At 39.1% G+C, this 27,520-nt stretch overlaps 1 protein-coding gene across 12 annotated transcripts in view; it reads right to left on the bottom strand.

Moving 5' to 3' along the window:
- The window catches only part of nrxn1b (neurexin 1b), a 110,226-nt gene that overhangs the window by 2,026 nt on the left and 80,680 nt on the right, over positions 1–27,520 (bottom strand). For 5 of the 12 annotated variants that reach the window (XM_043255121.1, XM_043255118.1, XM_043255120.1 and 2 more), the window contains 5 exons: positions 24,152–24,333; positions 11,087–11,258; positions 6,215–6,304; positions 4,726–5,045; positions 4,196–4,283 (listed from right to left, as the gene is read on the bottom strand). In XM_043255121.1, coding sequence (XP_043111056.1) covers positions 4,196–4,283; positions 4,726–5,045; positions 6,215–6,304; positions 11,087–11,258; positions 24,152–24,333 — 852 coding nt within the window. The remainder of the gene's footprint in view (positions 1–4,195; positions 4,284–4,725; positions 5,046–6,214; positions 6,305–11,086; positions 11,259–24,151; positions 24,334–27,520) is intronic. The other 7 variants (XM_043255127.1, XM_043255123.1, XM_043255126.1 and 4 more) reach the window with 3 other exon arrangements.

Here is a 27,520-nt window from a genome sequence, read left to right as displayed (position 1 = left end):
CAGGTTCTCCCTTTGCTGTGTTCCACTTTACTTTTCTATGCCCTTTTCTGACTTCTCTGCGCCTCATTGACTCACTGATTATATTTCATGAGAGCCCACTACTGGTGGATCGTTGCAATGGGTCCTAAACCCTTGACCTCTGATTCATTATTCACATTTTTGTGAGTATTAATTAGTTTGATGCACCATTTGACATGCCAACATTGTAAAAAAACTAAGTTGAACCAACTTACAATTTTAAGGCAACCAGCTTCGGCAGATTTTTAACTTCCCAACTTAGAAAACCCATACAAAAATAAACTGAGAAAACTCAAAAATCTGCTAAAGCTGCCGAAGTTGTGTCGGGTAAAGGTCAAATAAGTGTTATTTGCTGAAACGTCAAACTTGTGGTATATAGAGCTGCTTAAAGTGCACATATGAATACTGTTTATATAAATTTCCATCCACTTGATGAACGCACTTGAAAGATGGCAGGGGGATTCCACTGCAAAATTAACTGCCTCAACTTGTGGAAGTCTTTGACTATTGAGGCATTTTGTGGTCAAAAGCAGCAAACGTATTTGCCAGAATGAACAGAAATGTTGACACTTCACATGCCCCATTTGAACAGTCAATAGCAAATACCTGAAGTAATTGCAGTCACTGATTCAGAATAAGCACCAGATTGTCATAGAAAAGTTGGAATTGATTTTACTTCACAGGTGGGATGCTGAGATAATGTTAAGCAAGAATGAACTGAGGAGCAGTGGGCTTTCTCTCTCGTGATAAGGGATCATCTGCTGGAAAAACACACCTTCACCACTGATAGGACTACTTCACCAAACAGCCCAGGCAGTAAATGGGCACATTCAGCAAGAATGCCTTATTCCTGTGTATGATGTCTATCAGTTTAAGCAAATGTTTTTCTGTCTGCCATGATACATCCTATAGAGTAAGCTTTATGCCTTTAAGACCTCAGTGCCCAGTTAGGAGCTTTTAGTAGATCACTAACAGCCTTGGCATCTGATTGTTACCAAATGAGCCTGGTAAGCCAGAGGTAAGAATAGATAGAACCTTCAAGGTATCTTGGAGAGGTGAAGTATCCAAAATGCAACATTTAGCTATTGGGGTACCTCAGGGCTCAGTACTTGGACCACTTCTATTTTCTGTCTGGATGGGAGTGTGATATTGATGTGGTAGTTTTGTGTCTTCCCCTATATTCTCCAGTTTATTTCTCAGTAGGATCAAAGAAAATAAGTGTGAATTACCTGAATATTACCTGAATATTGAGTCCAACTCCATCCGTTAATGCCCACTCACTTTTGCCCAGGCCTGCCCAAAAATAAAATTCTGCCTACGCCACTGGTTCTGTCAAACCTCTGCTGCTGAATCTGAATCTGGCTGCAAGATTAATCATTAACAAGCCGAAAAGAGAATGTCATATCGCTGTTCATCAATTTGCATTTTCCACCAATACCTTCTCGCAGAAAATTCAAGTATTACCTTAACTGCTGTAAGAATTACCTGCACAACTCAAACCAAACAGCCAGATGATTAATTTTACACTTGATCCCCTAACACTAGAACACTCTATTCTGTGTATCCTATTTCCCCCCCTTTTTTTTATGCAGTTAATTAGCCGTTTCTTATGCTTGTAGAGAGTGTGCTGCAGAATGTGCTGCTGAAATGAACACTGCTTGAGAAGGTTCACTTCTCCCATTGAATAGACTCATGTGTTCGAGATAAATAAGTGCAGACTTTTTGAATGTTTGTCTTTGTATTGTAATTAGTTAGCGCACATTGAAAAGAGTCCTTTTGCTATTATCATTTTCTTTCTTTCTACAACTTGTATCTGTATTTAAAACTAATGTATCCTTATACTTTTCTTTTGAAAAATGTTCATCTCTGTTTTTGGTTAGTAAGGAAGCAGGGAGAGGCTTATCTTGTTTATTTCTTTTCATTTACCTTTATAGATCATTTAGTTTATCGCCTAGTAGCAAGTAATTTTTTGTGTGTTGTTTTGGCTAAGAAGCTTTCCTAAAGATTAATCGCTTCCACCTTCTTTAAAACAAATAAACATTTTTGTATTTGCTATAACAAATGGTTGTCACATTTCTGGGGCACAGGATTGAAGAAAATCCGTCATTTTCACTATTCGTTTTTCTATTTGGTTATTTTTTTTTATTGTTCCTTCATCTCCCAACCTTAAAATGGGAAGCTGTAACACTTACATTTAATTATTATGAAAACAATAATAACCTCTTTAACATTAGCTCTATTCTATCTCTTTTCTAGCTACACTTTCTTATCATTTATTTGCTATGTGCAATGCATAAGAATAATCAGGACTTGTCACAACACATACATTGTTTCTCTTTTGTTGTTTTGATTTAGATAAAAGCATCTGCTAAATGAATAAATGTAACAGATGAAATACACGTTTTACAGTAACACACTGGCTCATAAGTTTACAGTATGAGTTTTTTTGAAATTGAGTTAGCAGCAATGTTAATGCACTTATTTATTTATTTTGGAAGATAGATGGATCAATTTTCCTGCTGCCACAGAGTCCTAGGAGAGATAAGCAGTTAGTGAGTCTACTGCTGTTAGGATGATGTGTGTTGGAAAACAGTGCTCTTTTATGTGAGAGAGGCACAAAGCAATGACTTTTTCTGACTCAGGCCTGTAGGAAGAAAATAGAGTAAAACATACAGCAACTGGCAAAACACCAATTCATGCCAGCTCTCCATAAGGGTTGGGTACTCTCATTGTGGACATACAGTATATGCCAAGTTATAATCATGGTGTGTTTTAAAGGTGACATATTATGAAAATCTAAATCTTCCAGGTTTTAAGTGTTAAAATCAGATCCCTGGTGCATCTACCAACCAAGGAAACATGAAAAATATTAACCCAGTAACTTTGCTTCAGTAAGGCTCTGAAAAACAGCCACTTTCTGTCCGTGACTTTCAGATGTGTGCACTCAAAATCATAACATATCAGAAGTTTAGAAGGAATATGGTTTAAAACGCATGATTTCAGCGAGATAAACATGACAATCAGAATTGAAAAGGGGGTGGGGACTAGCAGCTCATTTCTGGTTTTCTCCTACATACCTGTTTGCCCTTGTTTTGACCCTCCCTGTTAATTGACGACGTGTCTGAATAAAGCCCTGCACTTAGATCCCTACATCTCTCATCTTGTTGGCTCCGTAAGAAGTCCATGGGCTTCCATTTGATTGCCATCAGAGGTCACCCTCCTGTTATATTTACTTTCACACCTCACAGGCTGTTGCTATTCACCCTGGACTACATTTCCCACCATTCACTGCACTAATTGCACACATACACCAATCACACGCTCACCTGAATGATATCACAGGAACTATATAACACACAACCAGACCCTGCTATAGTTGCCAAGTCTCTCTCAGTTTTGGATTATCTTAGTATTGTACCTGGACTCGTGCTTGTCATTGGATTATGTCTCTCCCTTTGGATATTGTTTGCTGATCGTAGACCCACGCTTGCCCTAGGATTAATCTTGTGTCTTGCTCTCTGCATATCTGTTTGCTTATGTTCGACCCTGCCGGTGAATAAAGCTTTCGCATTTGGATCCGCTTGCCTCAAGTCTCGTCCATTATGTTACAGACAAAATATATAAACATTTATCAATCAGATTGAATTATTAGTTTCTAAGAATGAATTTATTAGCTAAAATATATACAATTTACAATGAACACATTTCTATCATGTATCCTGACAAATCTGTAGTATTTTTATCCAGGCTACCTCTGTATAACACTGGGAATAAAATCTCTAACACAAGATAAAAGGACTCTAATTGTCATGAAAGAGTGGTGGCAGCATTGCGCAGACTATAGACGATCTACTGCCATTTATAAGCATTTATAAATCAATACTAATTAGTGACTATTATCTTCATACAGGAAATGAAAAGCCTTTCTGATATTTTTAGATTAATTAATAGTATTCTTTTCTCTTTACTTCATTCTTCTTCTGTCGATGAGCAATTCATCTACAACCACAAGTTCAATCAACCTGTGTTAAAATTCCTGATGTGTGGGAAAACCACAGCACAAACAGCAGTAAAAACTAGTATATTTCAAATTCAGACACAGTGTTGCTGAAGAACAACCCATCTGTAGGGCTGAAAGACAGTCAGAAACGAAAGAAGTAATAAAGAGATGACTAACCTAACCCACCTGAGCTCGGCTCGCACGGGTCTATGTCCTCATCGTCGCTGGGGCACTCGGCAGACGCCACCAACAAGTCATCGGTAGTCTGCAAAACAGATGGGAAAGAGTGGATGAATTGAAGAACTATCACATCAAAAACTAAATCCACCGCCAGTATGGCTTTTCTTCTTGTCATTTTGTTTGTTCTCTTCGGCTCTTTGACTGTGGGCTGCTTCTATTCCAGACTTTTATTACTTACTCTTATAACCTGTATCAGTACTGCTGCAAATTTGCGCCAGGGTAGTTTATTCTGTCTTCCACAATATCAGTAATTAAGCCCAAAAGTATTTACAGGTAATTGTACTTGTACTGGCATTAACACTAAAAACATCATGAATATTGATGGGGTTTCACTGCAAAACAATACAAAAAAGAGAGCAAATATTGCCAGAGTTTTGCGTCAGAAAATGTTTCAGTGAAATACTAATGGGAGAGGTAGAGCAAAGAAATGATGGAGGTCAGCTAAAGGAACGAGCGGAGTGTCTGACCTGCTGGGGTTCACTTGTGCTGGGTTTGATCTTCTGGTTGGAGGTGCTTGTGGTAGTGATCTCCACGACTGAGGTAGAGGTTTCCGAGCGAGAAACCGTAGCGCTGGACTGTGGTGATATAGAGGACGACTGCACCTCCCCAACCAGCCTCACGCTGCCTTCGATGCGGATGTTGGGGTCTCCTTCCACGGCCATGTTAAAAACCTTCAAGCCGTTGTAATAGAAACCAGACATTTGGCCCTGGAAGGCACGGCTGTGGTCTTTTTCCCAGCCACCGATCTGGATGGTCATCTGGCTGTTGAAGATTGTGAGCTGACGGCCTGCAGGAGAACAAAGTTACTGCAACACAAAAACACGTAGTGCAGACTGAACAGAGACACAAGTGAGGGAGAGTGATGGAAATAATCACGCCCGAGGAAAAGACGGATTATTCAGGTACAGGGGAATGCAGATGGCCGACAATTTATCACGGCTGTAATGAAGGGATGCTTATGAAACACAAATAATGAAAAATAAAAGATAACAAAACAGTGGTATTAGGTTTAAGCTGTGGCAGTTTGCTAAAAGGCCTCTTTAACACAAGCCATCATCAACCACTAGTTTAATTCCTAATGAATTTCAAACTGATTAAAGCAAAAGAGGGAGAAGGGATTTTTTTTCTCCTATTGTCATGGAGTTGAAAACATATCCATGGTAGACATTTACAGCTAACAGTCAATGTGAAGGTAGCTTAATTATTCTACACACTTCAAGATCTTCTGATATCAGTGTTGTGTAGGTGACGAGTATAATGATCAAAGTGTGTCCCATAAATGAACAATAACAAACATGTCTGCCTTTTAGCAAGATGAGTTGGATTGGATGCAAAGGAGGTCATGAAACAAAGAAAGACTGAAAAATAATTCTATTAAAATCAAGAAAAACATCTGTGCCTTTCATTTAAAAGATGAAATGATTATACATGCACTTCAAAGATTATTTAAATTTTTTTTTCCAGTGGATATTTTGTCATTTTAGCCACACGTAAATTTTTCTTAAAGGGACTCAAATGGCAATTAATAGTTTTTAAAATGTTATTTAAATGTGATCTATTATTATACAGATAATTATCGCTATGATTATTATGAGTATTAAACATTATCTATTTATTATGACAAAAAGGTGCACAAATGTACACATTTACTCATGCTACAATTTGTCAATTCATTATATTAACACAATCATAATTTTAACTGGAACATTTTATGATTTATAAGTTTAAATTACATTTAAAAAAAAACTAGCTTATTCAAACCGATCTACAGTCCCTTTAACCAAAATTTATGACATAAATTAGTTAATACAGATACATTACTAAATAAGTTATTACAGTTTACATTTATCTATTTAAAATTCATCCTTTAATTAATCTACATGTTTAAATTATAGCTTTAGTTCACATTTAAAAATATACTACTTAAAACGTATTAAGTTTTATCAGTGTTTTTACCTTTGTCGAGTAGCCAATCGTCAACTACTCGACCGAGTCGATATGGAATTCGCTGTCTAGCGATCGCCAGCCGTTCACTATCAATGTTTCCTTTAAAGTTTAAAGAGACATTTCATTGGTTACAATCCAAAATCAGTGGGGAACTTTAAAACGTATTTTTTTTGAGCTGTTCAAATGAAAAGATTTTAAATCTTATGTTAGATATGTTACACTCAATTTCAGTTTACGCACTGTGTGTATTTTCAGTTTAGTGTATTTTACGTTTGCTTATAAACCCAATGCAGAATTTATACAAACATAAGAAGTCTTATATAATTGAGATTTGCACCAACCATCCTGTTTACATCGCCTTGATTCCTCATATATAGTGTAGGCTTCTTGATCCTCATTGACTGTGTCCCTCAAACACAAGTGTGAAAAGCTGGATAGCAACATCATGCACTGACTGTTGGAAGAATTCGAATAAGCAAACGATGTAGAAAAAATGTAAAGGACGAGCAGTGGCTGGAAATTTGTCCATAAGGATCTCAACTCCATAAATTAAGGACTTCCACAAAACATATAAACAGTCACTGGTCACCGAGGAAGGAAGATACACGGTACATCAAAAACCAAGGGGATGTAAACTGAGCAGGATAATCTTTTTTACGTTAACTATTTATTGAATTATTTATGTAGACACAAGTCAGGGCAGTCCTAAATTAATAATGCTATTTGTACGACCTCTTTTTGTTGTTAAAACGGTAAGCACTTACACACATCCTGTGCACATTACCTATATGATATAACCACAAGATAAATATACAGGCTCTGTGAAACTCTGTGAAAATCATCTTCTGTTTAATATTATTAATACCCAATAAGAAGTCACATTACACTAATATAATATACCATCAAGAATAGCAGCCCTTTGATTCAGAATAGAAGAAGAGATTGCATAGGCTCCTTCAGTCTCCTCGCTGAGTGTTAAGTCAGTGACATGAATCTGATCGTCTGTTTGTTCAGCTGCCAGTCACTTCATAGCAGGTGCATCTCAGTGGAGAAGCCCAGAGCCTTAGAGGGACCGGATGAATGTGATTTCGAGGGGCCCCACATCAAGAGCAGACCAGAACCTCTATCCACACCAATGCTCTATAGTGTGGTGTATGCAGCTAATGCAGATTAAAAGGAACCTCTCGCTTACGCGTGTGACCTTCCCCGAGTAGGAAATAAGATTTTGAAACAGTTTGTGTACTGCTTAGTTTTTACTATGACTATGTAATACAGAGATTTACTATTGTCACATTTCTGTGGGCATTAAAAGGAAAAATACAATTATATTTTGTATTTTTACACTGTAAAATGTAATTTTATCAAAACAGAATCATCAGTGTTTTTACTTTTTTTAACATTTATTCCAAAATAATAAGAAAAGGCAGTAAAAATACAAACATATTTTGCTATTTTTTAGCCTTACCAGCTGGAGTAACCGTTGGACAGAACTACTTTATAAATACTAGTGAATTTTACACTTTTTCATGTAAAATTTTGCAATACTTCCGTTGATTTATTTTTAGAATAGCACATTTAGAGAAATGATCATAGAGAGAAATAATCTTTGTATAATTTTTTTTGTACAACACATAAATAAATGTTTGTGCGTGTGCTTGTGTGTGTGTGTGTGTGTGTGTGTGTGTGTGTGTGTGTGTGTGAGTATTGGCTAGCGCCAGCTGTACACTCCCTGTGTGTGTATGTAGCTTATTGGGCTCATATTCTGGTCTCATCTGGTCTGGTTGCTTCTGGTCGCAAACGACTCATAAAAGAATAGTAATAATAACAATACATCACCGCATGCAACAGTACAACAGTTTAGTTTTTACCGAGCAAAAACAGAGATAAACATCACTAGTGGAAAAAAGTCAATGCATTAGTTCACGTAGCATCAGCTAAGACCCTATGTCTCATTTTCTTATTGGCAGAAGCTGTTTACACAAACTGAGAAATCCGTCTGGTACCAGCTGCCGGGAGCGAGAATCGCCAACCAGCGACTCACCAACCCAAGCTTTTACAATCCTATTTGTACTCTAAGTGCAAATGACAAATAACTTTTATTTGCAGTTAAAGGTGGCATATCAGGAAAATCGAAATTTTTTTCTACCAGGTTTTCCGGATGCATTTACCAATCAAGAAAACCTGAAAAAGATTTCTTTTAGTAAGTACTCGCATGCCTTTGACTCCGTGACTTTCAGATGTGTGCACTCAGAAAACCCTAACATGACATAACTTTTATTTGATTTAAAATGCACAATTTCAGCGTGATAAACATGACAGATGGTTTTAGCAGGTACGAGCTGTAATGGTGCAGATCTATTCTAAAAACAAAGGGGGCGGAGAGTAGTAGCTCATTTGCATTTAAAAAGACCGCCTTTCCTGCTAATAACACCTTGCAAGTATGTCAACATTGTTTATTAAACTTACCTAGTCTATTCTGAGAGTTAGTACACATGAAGTTGCAAATGAATGAGAATTAGTTGACATGTTCTTAAAAAAGTTACTTTTAGTTAGTAAAATATCTCTTATAGTTAGTAGAATATCTAAAGTGGACTGTCAAAACCTTTATGTTTGTTTGCTTTTTAGCACGTACTGCAAATAAACTCTTGTACCAATTAAAAGTTTGAAAGTGAATTGAAAATAGTATTTGGAGAGGCTTTCTATTTTGTAGCATTGGTCTAGCAACAGTTCCAGAAAATGGAAAAATTCCAACACATTCAGCTTTATTTTCAGTGAACACTGAACAACTGATAAACTGCCAAGTACAGGGCCATTTAGTGCATTGTGTCCACACAGAGCAGGACAGGATCATAATAATTAAAGCCTTGACAGATCTTGGGCAGAACTTCCTCTACAGATGGAGACGGCAAGTATCGCAGCGGATTTTAATTATCTCTTCATCCCTGGAAAGCCAGACTTTCATCAATGTTTTCTTATTGCCAGCAACAATCAGCAGACACTCATATGTATACATCGTTTACTGTGCCTATTTAGCTTTGTAACCTTGGTTGGCTTGTTGAAACTGAGAGATAATTCAATCTTGATTGAAAATGTCTTGCTATAAAACAAAGTCTCATTAAACCCGTGATGTGATTCAAAAACGCTGCTGACACAATACCATTAAAAGCAAACAAATCAACAAAATCGTAAGGAAGACATTGCCTGACTAGTTAACGGTCTGAAACTGAAAGCACACAGCAGCTAATTTCTGTGTTCTTGACTGAAAAGAACAGAGCATGTACAAGCGATTTGAGTGCTTGAAAAGACAGTCCATTAGAACACATTTATCTTCACAGAAAAAGGAATATACACTATATTGCCAAAAGCATTCACTCACCTGCCTTGACTCGCAAATAAACTTAAGTGACCTCCAATTCCTAATCCGTAGGGTTCAATATGCAGCCCTTTGCAGCTATAACAATCAATCAATCAATCATTTTTATTTATATAGCGCTTTTAACAACACAGGTTGCGTCAAAGCACTGAACAGCATAAAGTAGAAGAATACGCTGACAGGGATGTATAATGACGAGAGTGAACAATTTGTTATTAAATGAAGAGACGGTCTCTGAAATCAATTCGACGTTAAATCACTAGAAGTTAAGTGTCCCCAACAAAGCAAGCCAGAGGCGACAGCGGCAAGGAACCAAAACCCCATCCATACAGAATGGAGGAAAAAAAATCTTGGGAGAAACCAGACTCAGTTGGGGCCAGTTCTCCTCTGACCGGACGCCCAGCACTTAACTTCCAGTTCATAACAGTTTGTTTATGGTGCACAGTCATGTTGGAAGAGGAAGGGGTCAGCTCTAAACTGTTCCCACAAAGTTGGGAACATGGAAATATCCAAAATGTCTTGGTGTGCTGAAGCATTCAGAGTTCCTCTGAATGAGGGCCAAGCCCAGCTTCTGAAAAACGACCCCACACCATAATACTCCCACCACCAAACTTTACACTTGGCACAATTCAGTCAGACAAGTACCATTCTCTAGGCAACTACCAAACCCAGACTCGTCCATCAGATTGCCAGAAGGACAAGCACGATTCATCACTCCAGAGAATGTGTGGTGGCATGCTTTACACCACTGCATCCGACGCTTTACATTGCACTTGACGTATGGCTGCAGCTGTGAAAACCCATTCCATGAAGCTCTCTGTCCACTGTTCTTGAGCTAATCTGAAGGCCACATGAAGTTTAGAGGTCTGTAGCAATTGACTCTGCAGAAAGTTGCCGACCTCTTCGCACTATGAGCCTCAGCATCTGCTGACCCCACTCCGTCAGTTTATGTGGCCTACCACTTTGTGGCTGAGTTGCTGTCCTTCCCAAACGCTTCTACATTCTTATAATACAGCCTTCAGTTGACTGTGAAATATTAAGGAACAAGGAAATTTCACGACTGGATTTGTTGCACAGGTGGCATCCTATCACAGTTCCACGCTGGAATTCACTGAGCTCCTGAGAGCGACCCATTCTTTCACAAATGAGGCCATGAAATTGATTGGATCACCTGATTCTGATTATTTGGATGGGTGAGTGAATACTTTTGGCAATATAGTGTCCAAAGATTCAAAGATTAAGTCCAAAGATTCAACTGTGTGTGAGGTGGAGGGGAACATTTCCAATTCAGTATACCGGAGTCTAATCTTCCTAATAATTACATGTGAAAACTAGAAGTGCTTGACTCAGTTAAGCATAATTTAAATTTTTCTGTTCATAGCAGAAACATTGAATGCAGACCCAAACGTGCAGTATTCAGAGACAAATTGATGTGAACTAAACAATCATCCAGTAAGCTTCCAGGCAGCTCAGGCAGGTGTTGTTAGGGTGTGAAGTGATGTTCTCACCTGTGGGGTAGCGTTCGATAACAGGCAGATCGTCCACCTGCAGCGTTGCGTTGCCACCACTCCTTGTGAACTTCACTATATGGTACTTTCCATCATTTACAAACTTTGCTTTCTCCTCAATGTTGATGTCATCTGTGCCCACATTGAATATAGCCACAATGTAGCCATTCACCTGGAGGACAAACAAGGAGAAACAGGTAGAAAGTTGAGGTTGAATCTTTGCCCTCTTGTACATAGCTAATAATGAAGTCTGAGTGGTTGAAATTAGTGTTCAGTATATAAAATTAAGTCATTATAATCCTAAATTGTACAGATACTTGCATCAGTTTATCAGAAAATGTGGCCTGGTCTTCATCTAAGTCACAGTTATTGTCAAGTCACCTTTATTTATACCCTTTTTACCCTTTTAACAATACAAATAATCAGAAACATCCTCTACCAGGTCTGTCCTGTAGCTTTCCTCCCTACAGCTTCTATTAAAGTGACACTATTATGGGTCATTATAGCTTTCATGTAGTGTGTAGCACAGCTCTAACTGAATGAAAACATCCTGCGAAGAATGAAATCTGAAAGTGTACCGTGTATAAAGTTATTGTCTCTCAATAGCAAGAGATTCATTAACTCCAATTCATTAAAATTAGTTGTTTGAAATGAGTCGTTTTTTAAACGAGTCATAAGTCATGTCATGCTGATGTCAACATCAAATATTAGCATAATAGCATACCATTTTTTACTCTGAACGAAAATGTACATTCATTCTTTGCCACTAGGCGCCATTTTGCTGTACAAAATGCACTGCACTAACAAAACACTGCTGGAAATGAATGGAAATAAAAATTGACTAATCACCACAGATTAGCGTCATGCAAAAGAGGGATTTGGAAAAATGAATCGTTTAGTGAATTTTTGGGAGTCACTGAGCAAATAAGCTAAACATAAATGCATATTATAACAACAAAAGTGTTTTGGATGTTATAAGAACATTATTTAAAAAAATAATAATGGTGCCTAAGACATCATTTTTCTATATTTAAACTGCATTTTTCATTGGACATTTTTAAAAATATGTTGAAACTGTTATGATAATGTTATTTCTAAATGATTGGTGTAGAAGCCTCTCCTAAAAATCATCCTACAACATTATAATCGTGAATGTCATGGATGTGACACTTTGTCAGCTTTCAAAAGGCTAAGAGTCTGACACTACCTTTATACCGTAGATCTAATGAAAGCTAATGTCAACAGAAGGCTTATTATCTAGAATCTAAAGTATCAGAATTCATTAACACTAGAAAAGCCTTTTTGCATTCTAATAACTATACTGGCAACGTTCTGCTCTGCGCTACACAAAATAAACATCACTCCACTAACATTTAGTTTGTTTTCCTTTGCTCCCTAAGGGGTGGATCACTAGAAGTTGCATCAGTTTCTGCTCCGGGTCCAGCTTGAATCCCACTCCCACCTTTTGTGTTGCTTAGCGACTATACTTCAAACTACATCCTACACCAGCCTGACAGCGAGACACACTGCTGCCTGCAACTTCACAGTCATTACTTCACTGGATCTGTTTACATGCAGCCTCATAATCTCTTGATAATCAGATTGACAGCTCAATCAAACTGAAAAGTCTTCATGTAAACACCTCAGTCGAACTGGCCAAGCTTGATATGAACAAAATTCCAAACAGATTTGAAAGAGTGTAGTTATTAAATCTGCATGACGTCAAATGTCTGCATTTCAAAAGATAAATAAATAGGTTTACTTTTCATGTTCTTGCTGTTCATCATTAGCCACGCCGCAAAAATCGCCCATGCATGAGTGAGACAACTGTTAACAAGACTTAAAGAGCTTGCGGTCTGTCGTTCTTAGACACACGGCACAAAGAGAACAAAATCCAGTATATTTTTTGGAGGATATTTTTTTTGCTTGTGAGCACACCAATGTCACAGATGATTAGGGAACTGTGGAAAGTAAATACACGATTCATTGTGCTTTGCCAATTCTGTGACAAAGACAATACGTTTAATTAACCAGCAGGAACAAAAAAATCAAAACCCTACCAACAAAACACAAGCAAACTCCATCATGTATGACTTCTTTCAGAGGCATCGAAGACTGAATGTTGACACCAGTTTTTTAGGTGGGGCACCACATTCCAAAATTTTAGCATACACCCTGATATGATCCCAGTATAACAAAAGGAAAAACACACACAATGCAACAGCAAAATCCGTGTAAATTTTTATTCCCCCCCCATTTGTTTAGACCATTTTCTATATATATTGTACATAAATAACTACAAGGTCCAGCTGCAGTACAACCAGGACCACGCTGAGACGCCAACAGACCACTATTCTGGTCGCTTAAAGTTATAAATATATACTAGGATATGTATTCAGAATTATTAAACAAGCAAGACACAAATAAAAAAATAAAACATTCTGAATTTGTTGAGTGTTGTGATCTGAAGGCAGCTCAACATGACAGTGAACAGTTCTGAGAGTTCTGTTAGAGTGAACGTTGATGCCAATATTTCATTGCCGTTGTACATAGCAAACTTCTATAAAAACACACTTCTTCAGCGAGTGATTCATAAAGTGCAAGTAAGAGGCTACCTGATTTTATAGGTCCCCTGAAGTGCCTTGAAACACACAGCAGCGTTATTCTATGTGGTGACGTAAGTTCAAATAGAGTTTATATCTGCTCTGGCCAGAGCTGCTGAGCTCAGTGAAGCTGTATTTGACAGCCACCGTCTAAAAGATTAGCCCCTAGATTCAATATAAAACTCTTATTAAAACAAAATAGTGATCATAATCAGGGCTCAAAATGAATTTTTTGCTCACTGGCCACTGTGGCTAGTGGTTTTACAAATTTACTAGCCACTCAGCCTTGGCCACAATTTTCTTGTTAATTAAATTTTATATACATTTTCCCTAACCATATTAAATGCATGCATAATCTTTCATAACTAATTCTTACATTTTATTAATAATTTCACTGACCAATTATATTACCAATGTTACCTGTTACTAATCATATGAAATGAGCACGCAAACTTGTAACAGCATAATGTTGTGAGTTCAGTGTTTTAAAAGGTAGTCTATAATAAAATTAAATCACCAGCAGGTGGCAGTAAGTGACTATTTTAATCAACGAGTCATTGAAACGTTCAAACAGTTTGTTTAGATGGCTGTGTTACCCGCCACAGCTGAAAACCACCCACATTTTGCAGGTTGCCATCTGTTAATGTAAAGCCCTGATTATGTATTCTTACTCGTACATATGAATCGCTCAGTGCGATCACTGCTGTGGTTTGTGGGGCACATTCATTTGCCACAATCGAAAGCATATTTACGCTGCCTAAATCATTCCCTATAGCTTACATGATATTCACTGAACAGAAAATACTAACACTGAACAAGGGAAGTAAAGGTGCCAATGAAAGGGCATGAAAGTTACCCACTCTCTTAGAGAAGTGTTAACAAGTGCTAACAAGAACACAGTCTTGAGGGTGAGATAGCGATTCAAATCTACTCTAAAAAATGTGGCTCAAAAAATGTGGTTAACACCAAGCCTCTAGCACCACTGCTAGGTCCCATGGGAGGACACAAATCGTACTGGCAGCCTTATCCTTAATGCACCGCTGAGGAAGCGTATCACCAGGGGCTGTTTACCCACTGTCTTTCCTTCGAGCGGTGAGTGGTAAGCCTAAATCTGCCACATGCAAATACTCCAGAACTGTACCAACTGGGCAGTTAGATGGGTCTTGCTGGCGAACTTGAAGTCAAGAACCTTCACTTCAGGGCATAATCTTTCATCGTAGAGGGGAATCTAGATTGGAGAAATAACTCCAGGCGGGGGTGCAGAATGGCTCTCCCTTCTTGTTAGCGGAGACCAAACTTAACCCAGCCAGAATGGGGTTACTAATAGTAGGTGAAAACCGTCTCGGCATTGGGGGAAAATATGTACAGATGAAGCCTCGGCCATATATCTGTACCACAGCTGAGGGGACATTGTGAAGAGGTCCACCTCTGTCTGATCAAATGTTCTCTGTATCTGCTTCACCGCCTCAATGTCTTGACAGTACATCTCCTTCCACATTCAGGTGTCCATGAATGTAAAGTTCTCTCAGTCAGAGGAACTTGTCCTGGGACCACAGGAGGCTCTGGTATGCCAGCTTGTACAAATAACGCGGAACCCCCGTTGGTAGATTTAAGAGGTCTTAAGAGGACCGCTGTGTTGTCGGTGTGCACCAACACATGATGATCTCTCAGTGTTTCAGTGCTTGAAACATGTCTAGCATCTCCAGGCAGATGATGTGCCACATGGGATGACGACTGGTCCACAGGCTGCGGGCTGAGCGGTCACTCACGGCAGCTCCACATCTGGTGAGAGACTCCGTCGCTAACGAGAACTAGAAACACAAAGCTCCCAGCACTAGGTCCTGATTCAGAAACTAAGGGTTTCTCCACCTGTCTAAGGCTTGCACACATTGTCCTTGATCATGCGAATCCTCAGCCACCACTGTAGGGGTCTCCTGTACAACAGGCCAAAGGGTCACGTTGGACGCAGCTGCCTTCAGACCTAGCAGCCTCTGAAACTGATTGACAGTGAGTGACTGGTCTTCCCTCATTCTCTTGAATGAGTTGAGAATCATCTCGATCTGAGCAGGGGACGTTCGTGCGTGCATCGTTTTTTTTAATCCCACACCACGCCTAGATAACTGGTCCTCTGTATCAGAGAAAGGACACTTTTCTTGAGTATTAACTCCAAACATCTTATATAAGCTAGAATGACATCTCGATGTCTGATCACTTCGCTTTTAATGACTGAGCTAATATTAGCCATTTGTCAATGTAGTTTAGAACTGGAGTGCCCTGGAGCTGAAGTGGAGCTTGGGCTGCATCTAATACTTTCGTAAACATTTGGGGTGAAAGTGCTAGGCCGAAGGGAAGAACCCGATATTGATATGCCACTCAAAGCAAACCTCAGGAACTTCCTGTGAGAATGATGAATGCCTACGTGGAAGTATGCATCTTTCAGATCTATCGTGAAAAATTAGACCTGATTTGTGACACAGCTTGTTTCAGCATCTTAAACTTCAACTGGCTGACCTGTAAGTGAAGGTTCTTACCCACACTTCTGCATGTACAAACAAATTACCATGCACGTACAGCCATGTTTTTTATTTGTTACCATGTACAAACACTTAAGGTAAGTACCTTGTTATCACTCATTTGTCTATAGGTAAAAGATATTTACCATGTATTTACCAGGGAAGTGCACATACTGTCAAATAAAGTCCTACCCTTAATTTGTGCTCCAAAGATGAACGAAAGTTATACGGGTTTGGAACTGAGCGTGAGTAATTATTGACAGAAATTTAATTTTGGGGTGGATTAACCCTTTAATAATATGATTGCATACACTTGACATCATTGCATGATTACACAGTAGTAGTTAAATTCGCATTTTGTCTAAAAATGCCGTTCAGCCATGACTTATAATAGCATCTTGTACTTTGTTGCGTATTTATTTTTAACATGCATGTGAGTATACATGTTTTAGTGAAAGTACACATGGTTGGAATAATACCTAATGAACTCTTATGATAAAGGTTTATTCTTTAGGATAGAGAATGTAATCCATACAGGTGTAAACCACTGATACAACATCTAAAAGCAATTTTGAGAACAGACCTGCTCTGTTACTATGGAAACACAGTGACAGTGATGAGAGGAAGGAGATGCTCTAACACTGTTAAAAGCACACTCACCCCTCAAAAGTGCATCACACACACACATGCATCATAATAACTGCATGTATGATGACTTGATCACTGTGTCCTTTGAGACCAGAGTAAACTGGCTGCCGGCAGGGAGTTGAAGGGATGAATCGCGTGCCAGAGTCGCTGTGCTGTGAAGGGAGTTTGGGTCTATGTGCGTGTGTGTGTCTTGCGCAGCAGCAGGTTTCATAGGGGTATGTAATGTGATCTGTGTAAGTTCATGACAATGGGCAGGTGTTTTAATTGGTGTGCTGGGAATTGCGTGCGGCAGACTTCCCAGCGGAGCTGTGGCAAGAATAAACATATACACAACATGCTCTGGAAAACACTGATGGCTGACTGGCACGAAACACAGAGCAAAAAGCCCATGAAAGAGCCTTCAGATTAATTATCTATCGCACATGAGCACAAAACACTGATCATCAAGATGCAATAAAGCCTTAAACTGGAAATTTAACAGAATCAGAGCTGCTGCAAACACAACTTGAGTAATTACACTGTGGGCATTTGATTTTCTCAGGAAAATGGTGCTTAGCTTTGTACTGCTAAGCTTCAGTACTGCAATATACACACCATTCTGGATTAAAGGGTGACTTAGCTTGTGGGTCAGTCTACACTTCACACAATTTCCTCAGAGCATAACACCTGCCAACCACTGACCTGAGATAAACACGGCTGTGATTTCTATCGCTATACCATTTACTGAACAATCAAAAATCTTCTATTGGACTTCATCTGAAATCCCCAAACTGTTTGCTCAGGTCTGTTTTTGTCTTTCAGTTCTTCCCTTATTCCACTCCTTTCACTGAAACACGCTGCCTCACAAATACCCTAAAGGACGATATCCTCACAGCTGACTGAGCTTCTCCAGAATAACATCACACCTGACATCTCACTCACCTCAGGAAGAGCCACATGGGTATACGAACCCATACCTGTCCTTCCACCCTGTCATTCTCACCTATAGCCTCACTGAAGTTTATACTATTACCTGATTGAAAACAGTAGCACCTGATGCATGTTGTATACACACACACACACACACACACACACACTCAACCACAGTATGTGCTACATAACCTAGTTGAAAGCAATGGCATCTCAATATACCAGGTTCATGCAAAAAACAATGTGACAACTTGTCAGCATTTCATTAAGACACGCTGAGTGGTAAACCTTATCAACACTAAGCAATCACAATGTTTAGTGGCGTATAGAATAGTATAGACAATGACAATAAGAGCCAAGTCATTGTATTGAGACCTGATAGTTTATATATACGACTGTGCAGCCTGCAAGCAAGAAAATATTGGTTCTGTATTTCTGATTGAAATGTTCTGAGTGCCAGACACACTAGGAGCTCTGAACAGTTGACATGTCATCCTTTCTCCACACCCGTCCAAATGTGGCTGTACCAATATTACCCTTGGCAGGCCGCCAAAGACATGGCATCATTTCCTTCATCTGAACCACTGAACATGGCCAAACAGTGGTCTCTTGACGAGGGATGGAAGTCCGCTCACGTGAAGAACACACTTGAAACTGCAGAGTTGGGAGAGTGAGAAGCGTACAGGACCTGAGCCTGTGGGAGCTCATCAGTATAAACCTCCTGATCCGTTCCACTGTTGGGTTTTCATATTTAAATTGAGTGCTTCCCTAGAGCACAGTGTCCTGAGACTTAAGCACTCACAGTGAGAACAGTCTGTCTAGTTAAGAGTGGACTCAAGCAGATGACAACTCTTGCCTATCAAACAGCTGAAAGGGACCTCCTTCTTCTTGTCTTTTCTACTCAATTTTGTGAACCATATTCAAGACATTCTAGTTTTTCTGCTAAATTGCAGCATCTGACACTGCAATCTAATTAACCTGCATCCAGTTTACACCTCTTCAAGTGCTAGTGCTAGTCAGCAGCTCTTACCGTCCTGGGATTCAATTTGACCGGAGGATACAGCTGCTGATCTCTCTTTGACAGTTTCTCTTTCTCTGTCAGGATAGAAGGTGTGGGTACAGGTCTACCTATTTCAGCTTCAAGTTTAAGTTTCATGCATTTACGGTCACATTTCCCATAAAAGCCAGCATTGTCATAATTTATCAACCTGCAGATTGAAGGGTCAAAAAACACGACTTATGCTTTCCTTATCTTCCACAACAAATTGTCCATTTGGCGTTTCTGAAGGCACAGAGGTGCTGATAGCAATCTAAGGCTTGTAAACCAAGATGTGTGTACATCAGGGCTCTGCTAAATATCACACCTTCTGTAAAGTAGGTGAAGGTGTAACGGCTTGTTTCCACTGAGTGCTACTGGTCAGTACTGTGCGGTATTGTATCATTCAGGACGGAGCACCTGTAAAGTCAGGTTTATACTCGGCGCTTCCACACAAGCACAAAGGGGCACTCAGTGAAAATGAAGCGATTTTGGAGTCGGCAGTCACACGCGTTGAGTGCGTGTAGCACCTTTTTGAATGGCAGTGTGCCCAGCTTTTTTTGTAACTTCCCGTGCAGTGCTTTGCTTACAAAGATGCACAGATTCGAGAAGACTCTGGACGAACAGACATGTCTTCATTGGCATTTATATGAAACGGAAGCAGTTTTATCTAAATTTAAACTCCATCGGTCCCTGATTAATTCATTCAATTAATCAAATGAAAATTATTTATGAAATTAATTTTTAATTTATTTCAATTTAGTATTATTAGTTTTAAGTATTTTATCTACAGTATTTGGTAACACTTTAAAAAAACTGCACACCATGAATCATTAGTTAAGCGTATAAAACATTGTTTTAACATTAATAGCATTAGAAAGCAGTTTATCAATACAGCTATAAATGTATTGTTCTTGAGCATATCTATAATTTCATACCTTATTAAAAATGAATTTTTAATTTCTGAATTATTACGTTATTTACTAACCACTCACATATAAATTAGGAACAAGGCATGTTAAATAAATACATGTATTTATAAACTGATTTACTAATGACTACTATTGTTGGGACAATATTTTATAAAGGGTGTACTTATAATTAATGATTCATAGTGTGCGATTATGAAGTATTTAGCTTTTTACTTTGTAGTGATTTTCATGTGTGTGCTCCAAATGGACCCACAACCAAAAAGTTTATAAATAAAGAAATTAATTATTTTGTTTAAGCAAGTTTGCAACTTCGTCTCAAAGTAGTTTCAAGCTATTTTAAAAGGGCAATTACTAATACTAAGGGCTAATTAATAATTGTTGTTTCAAACAATACAATAATAAGTGTGACACCTCGTCTATTTGTGCAATCAGCGGAGCCTCACTGCTGGAGCCAGGCGAAAATACAAACAAGGCTTAATCCAGCTTGCATTTCCACTGCCATCAGTACTTACTTACATAGCGAACAGTGATCCACTACAAAAAACTTCTTATCAGTTTAATAGAAAACATTCTCATAACAGCGTTCTTTTAAAGACAATATACACAGTAGGTGGCAGTAATACTTCTAAGGAGTAACAGATCAGTGAACAAAAAAAGAAGAAATGTGCAGCTCACCTTTATTTTTATGTCAACTTCAGAGGTGTCACAATGTTGTTTTCATGTCCCACGTGCTCTGTGACCTACTTCCTGTCTTCGGTTTATTGTCTCATTGTGTTCAGTTTGTCATGGCAACTATATAATTTACTTTGTGTATATACGTTCCTGTTTGCTTCCGTTAAATCGTCCGGTCTTGTCTTTAATAGGTGTGATTTAGTTTATCTGCTTGTCTGCCTGCCTGCCTGCCTATGATTAAAACTGTTAAAGTGTTATATGCTCATCAAGTCCTCCTTCCCTCAACCAGACCGGACCCTAAAAAAGGTAATAGCGGCATTTTCCCCTTTTGTTTTTTTCTTATCCTGATGAATGACCCAAATTTTTTCATCCTCCTGCTGGAGCAGGGGGAACACTCTCTCTAAGGCTATGCAGAGGAATTTGTTGATCTCGCCTACGACTCACGTTACCTGGACAGCTTCCTGTGCTCAATCCACTTTCGTGGACTCAACACCTCCACACAAGCGAAGCTGTCCGGGAACGGTCCTCGAGAGAGTGTTGCCACTTACATTTGAGTGGGTGCAGGTGTTGTGCAATTCGCCAGTGACTGTTTAGCTCGAGGACAGCGACATCAGCCCCACTCCAGATCCAGAGCCCAGCCCACCACTTCACCGCAACGCAGAGCCACAGCCCATGCCCACCAGAGGAACGGCGTCTACTGTGACCCCAGAGCCATCGCCAGAGAGAGTGACAGATTCATGGAGCGCCACCAGACCCAAGCCAATTGCGTCAGACCAGGTGCGTGAGCCGGCTACAGAGCACGCCACGGTGGAGAATACTCAGAGAAGAAGAAAAGACCAGCTGTATGACTGTGATCTGGAGATAGGTCTGGCACATCCCATGTATCCCCGCTGGTCCCGTCCAGCTGTCCTGAGTCCTCGCTGGTCTCGCCCAGCCATCTGGAGTCCCCGCTGGTCTGGAGTCACCTCGCTGTCCAGCCTCCTAGTCCTCGAGCCCACCTCGGCCTGTAGACCTGTTGGCTCCCCCGTTGGCTCCTAGCTCCCTCCTCTCCACCAGCTCCGCAAGGCATCATCATCCCTCCGGCTCCGCCTTGGTTTGTTGTTGACCATCCATCGCCTCAAGATTCCACTCCTCTGGTTGCACCTCGTCTCTCCATTCCTCTGGGTCTGTCAGGCTCCTCCATCCCTCTGGCTTTACCTCGGAGCTCTGTCGCTCAGGCTCTGCTGCGTCCTTCTTGTTCTATGTCTCTGTATCTGTTGCCGGTGCGACAGGCTCTCATGCTCCTTGGCGTTACCCTGGCTCTTCGGCTCTCCGCCTCCATCTCTGTCTCCTCCACCAACTGCTCCGCTGCCATCGGTCAGCACCATGGAGTCGCCGACCTTTCCTCCTATGGATCTCCTCCTGCTCCGGACTCCTCCTGTCTATTCCATGGCTCCTCCCTCTGTCTGTTCCTCCCTGGATTCAATTTGTTTCTGACTCTATTTGCCAATTAATGTCTTGCAAACATTTGGTTGTAAATTTCATCATCTTTCAATTTAATAAAATCATGTTCTTTAGTTGCAAGTTTAAACAACCATTCAATCATTTTTATTTATAGAGTGTTTTTAACAATACACATTGTGTCAGAGGACAGAACAGTATCGAATAAGAGAATAGAGTGAAAGTAATGTATAATGACAAGATTAAACACTTGTGATGAAGTGATGAATTTAGTCAACCAATCAAGGGTTTGCAGTGAATTTAGGTACCCTTTTCTGTGCTAGGTCCCCTCACAAAAAATATAAATTATGTACTAACTAGTCCTGATTTACCTCAAAAAATGATTCAGAGGGCAGCAGCAGGACAGGTCTTTAATAAGACCAAGAGACCCTTCACAGCTCTTGATTTATCTATACTGTCCACCAGTTACAGGTTGCATGAAGTTCAAGACACTGATACTTTCACTCTCTCTCGTGAGTCTACATTTCCTTCAGAAGCCTGAGTAAAGAATACCTTGTGATACAATCACTGTTCCTTGCTGGCAAAATGATATTCTTAGCTAGACGGATGAATCCCTGACAATATTTAGGAAGCATATTTCAAACTGCTATGCTTTAATGATTCCTTAAAGGAACACTGTTTTAGGAAAGATTTTTTAATCCATTCCGATCTCTGGGTCTGGCGAGAGCACTTTTAGCATAGCTTACCATAGATCATTGAATCCAATTAGACTAGTAGCATAGCGTGATACTGCACCTGGTGCAGCCATAGCACAGCAGCAAACCTTAATTATTACACCGGAATGGAAGTATAGTTCCTAATAATATCAGCACAGAATATCGCAACTTGTTCTTTTTCGCCACTCGTAGTACACAATATAACTATAGAATAGTCAAGTTTTAAATAGGAAAAAGTACTGAAACTCTTTGGTCATTTGTGAACGCGATGCTACTGGTCTAGTTGGATTTAATGATCTGTGCTAAGCTATGCTAAAAGCGCTATCGCCAGAACCAGAGATTGGCTGAATGGTAAAAAATGGTAAAACTTATTAACTCTGGGGGAATTGGAGAATGAGCCTATTTCCAAAAAATCTGGAGAATTCTTTTAAAGCCTTCCCTGTTCTAGCTTGTACTCTTCTAGACAATGTTGGTTTGAAAGTTTTTATATTGTTAGGTCTTGTAGTGCCATTGCCTCTTTAACTGCAATCTTTTGAAACATCGCAAACTCTTTGAATAAAAGCATTTAAGAAAAATAAAATAAACAAATGTAAAATGAGGTGAGCAGCTGAAATATTGTTTCTTTTGTCTCTGGTTTTAAATAAATACATTTTTATTTGCAAAGTAAGGACAGTTGCAGTATGTGTGTTGTTGCACATGTTCAGTGTGATGTGTGGTGCTGTGTGTGTGATGTGTCTTATTTTATGCATCTGTTCTGATGTGCCCCTGCTGCCATCTGATTTATAGCAGAGGTGAAACTCTCGAAACCCACATTCACCCACAGGCCAGAGTTGACCTGACACAGCTCCACACTGCAGCACTAAAAAGCGATGACACTTTCGCATGTGCCCATGCAAGTCACTGTGTGTGTGTGTGAATACTCTTCCCTGCTGCGACAATTTAGCATTTCCGTAAAAGTGTGTGCATGTGTTTGCTTTTCCATTAACAAAGTTTACAGTGTAAAAGAACATTATTGTGTGACTCAACGCAGATGTCTGAAAGATTGGCCACTTAACATGTAATTTCAGCAAAACATCACTCGTTGAACTCCTCGGTTTAATCAGTGTATATAACAAGTCAGTGTGTTTTATAATGTTAAGTATTTTCAGATTGTTCAGTCAAATGGAGGCGGAGGAGGCAGAGGATCTTGAGAAGCGCTAAGCTTTTCCGCCAACAAATTCCATCATGTAATAGCGAGCGCAACTCACTCTTAAAGGCAATGGGAGATACGGCTCTGACCCATTACTGATTAAGAGAATAGGCACAGTTGTTAAAATACAAAAAGTGAGTGCACCTGCACTTTGACTTCGTTATCGTTAAAATATGGTCCCTTGTGTGTAAGCTTACATCTGGTAACAATGTCCTGTACACACCACATGACAATCACACATTTCCACTCAAATTTATCATTAGCTATGTAATGAATATTGAGTGAGACAGCATAAGCATTTAACAGCAAAAAATAGATCTTTCAAACATTTTCAGTACCATAATAGAATGTGATTTTAGTTTTTCTTCTATAAAATACTACGTAAAACAGAGAAATTGTCCACTTACAATGTGCAGTTTGAGATAGTCACCTAACCCAGAGGAGCTGTTAACTCGCACCAGCAGAGCTTCCTTCAGATGAGTGCTGAAGCCCATCGCCAGCCGATCAGCTCGTGTGCTCGGACGGTCGTTCGGTGGCCATGTGTACGTGATCAGACCACCGTCTCTCCCAAATATATATGTGGTGCCTGCTGCAAGAGACAAAGATGTGAAAACACACAGAGAGAGATCAGTCACTTTATGAATAGTAGCAAAATACCAATACCAATAATGTTAAATTTATTCTGAATATTTTCATAATTTGAATACAGAGATCTTAATTGTTTAACACATTGGGCATTTATTTCGATTAAAGAAATTTTAGCAACAGTGGCTGTGCTTTTTAAATATAATTTGGATAAATAAATGTACCATCGAAATAAAGTGACATTAAGCAGACAGTCTATGAATACTCTAATGACTAACAGTTGACAGTTGGGATGCAGCGGTTAACCGTTTCATGATTAACTGTGCTTTAAAAAGTTAATTAACCTCGCAGTGTTACTCTTACACGGAACAGACTGTTGCAGCTTGAGCAAAATGAAAACCCTTACATCAGCTGCTACTAAACACATTATTACCTGTGACAGACGGACTAAACTGATCTTTTATGTCCACCAGAGACTGTTTTGCGTACATAGAGAAAGGGTCATTTAAATATTGCCGTATTGAGGCTAAAGAGTGAACACATAAGGGATAAAGCATGGCTAGCTGTACACTGAACCATTTTAATGTCGTGCAAACAAGAAGCACTAAATGCGTGTGTGAATCAATGCATTCTATGCAACTCAAGAAGTTTGTGTTTTCTTGGAGGTGTGTATACGTGCACAGCGCGATCTTCCATCTCTCAAACCAAAATAATACACATCATTTTCTCAGGCAACATGTAAATTCATATCAATTCTAATAAACATTTCAAACGAATAGACTACGTAGACGTATGGATGACAGTTCAGTATAATAATGTTTCGGCTTACTTCCATCATTAGTAGTTTCCTGTGTGGGACACAGCTTCGTGGAATACTACATTCTGATTGGTCAGTCGCCACATTCCAAGGTGTGTTATTCCTAGCAGAGTCGTGATTTTTTAGGGTCATCTATTTGACAGTTCTGTCTGTCTATAAGTGTTTGAATGCTAGTGACCTCGGCAGGCTTTAAACACATCATGCAGAGCTTTTAGGCATTGCGATAGAGTCGTTGTCGAGAGTGGAAGCGAAAGCAAGAGAGGACGGTTCATTGCAGTGTCTCAGCACTGCTGGGCAGTCGTGTCTCTCTAATTATAGCAAAGCTGTAAGTTTAAGAGTGCTGCCACCTCACCCCTAAAAATGTCAGGTAGATTTTCTAAAGAGAATTATTTAGATGCTATTGCAAGAAAGCACTGAGAAGTTTTTGCTCACATAAATGTCTTTGTGTACGTGTGTGTGTGTGTGAAAAAATAAAGAGAGATGGAGAATAAGATGTGAAAACTTAATTTTGTCAAACTTTTATGTTGTCAAAACATGCTAGCTATAAGCTAGGCATTTCAACTTTCACTATATATTTTTAGCCAATGAGGATTTTTCGAAATACAGATATCAAAACCTTGTGGCTTCTTTTATTTCTGTTCTGTGAAAGTCAACAAATGTGCTTTTCAACAGCAGTTCCAATTACCACAGATGAGCACAAAGAGAGAAACAAGAGAAGTTTAGCGTTTCAAGAAAACAGGGTGGAAAACAGATGTAAGGATTCTATCAGTCCTGTAACAGAAGCATGCTCAACAGAGAACAAAGAAATCCACATTATCTCACAGTACTTACAATACTGATCACTATGTTTGATTTATAATGCTTGCAAACGTGGAAAAATAAGAATCCGTATACGCTTTGAACAGAAAAAGAAGTCAAGTTTGTAAGATGTATAATTTACTGGTCTTGTGAAATGTGCTTCATGGCTTTTTGGCAGGGTGTATGGTTCCAAGAAGAATCTTTAATATCCAAAGAACCTTTCCTTTGAACAAAAGGTTCTTTGTAGCACAGAAAGGTTCTTTATAGAGCAAAAAAGGGTTCTTTAGACTATTTAATGGTTCTTCACAGTCAGAATGTTTTTTTAAGTTGTGTTCAGTTATAATACAATACAAAGTAATAAAAAAAGAGATGAATTCTTAATAGTCTGTTCCATCTATTTTAATGCTGTTTTGTTTGACTCCAAAAAATCTAAAACTTGCACTTTGTGCCACTATCATATACTTTGCACCTATGAATTTGTCGAAGAACTATAAAATGTGTTTCAGATTCACCATTCAATAAAGATTTAATGTGATTTTAAGAGATTTGTTTATGTAAATGCTGTATTTGATTTTCAACGACAACCTGTGAATCTCCGTCTCTCGCTGCTGTTTTCGCTGCTTTCAGGGTTTTTTAGGTTTCAGGTATTTTCCCTAAATATCACAAAAAACTGTACCAGACTCTTTCTTGCATGTAACTGACAGGTTATCGTTGAATATTTACACACACAGACACACAAAGCTTTTCTCTGCAAATATCTGCATTTGTATTACTGTTTTATACATTCAGCCGTCTAAGCAACTTGGTTAAAGTAATCTCTCTCTCTCTAATCATATACATTTAATCATGGTTTTCAGCATCAGCTCTTGCCAGTGAACATAAGAATGTGCAGTAATCTCAGAGAAAGCCATCAATCCAACTGCTTCCTGTTCAAACCGCTTGCCTTATCAATCAGTAAAACACACAGGTAGATGTAGAGAGAGATTTAGAGATGCTAGAAAAATGCTCCACTATGAAAGATTCAATACAGTATGACAAAATAATTAGCATAGCATTAAGTAAAGTTAATTTATGTTGTATAGTCTCATATGTCTAGACCCTTTTGCAGAAAAGCTAACTTGTCCACAGTGTAGCTTATTCTGGCCAAGAACTGGCCGTTTAGGCAGAACAGACCATCAGACTGACATCTGTTAACAGACACACACACAGTTGGTTTTTGTGAATTGTGGAGAAGTAAAGTTTTACTTAAAAACTGATTCACACCACACGGACCAATGGCAAAAAAACTAGACTGTTGGAGTTAGCTGGATCAGTGTACCACCCCTGTTGGAGTAGGTTGGAGTTAGTTTTCATCAGTGTTTGTTGGGTCATGAATTGTATGAGCAGTGTGAAAAGGTTTTCTGACAAACGACAACAAACTCTGACATAATCTGACGTTTCCACGAACCGTTGCCATGACGATGCTCAAGTTTCACTTGAAGCGTGCTTCACCCATGGCCTCTTTCCTTTTATTCGCCATCTATTCTGGCAAAGAATGATTCGTAAATACATTATTAACAGTAAAATTTAGATTGTG

This window comes from Puntigrus tetrazona, chromosome 13 (genome assembly GCF_018831695.1).
Source record: "Puntigrus tetrazona isolate hp1 chromosome 13, ASM1883169v1, whole genome shotgun sequence".
In the NCBI taxonomy this organism is placed as follows: domain Eukaryota; kingdom Metazoa; phylum Chordata; class Actinopteri; order Cypriniformes; family Cyprinidae; genus Puntigrus; species Puntigrus tetrazona.
Note: the sequence above shows the minus strand (reverse complement) of the source record. Positions and strands in the feature narration are given on the sequence as shown.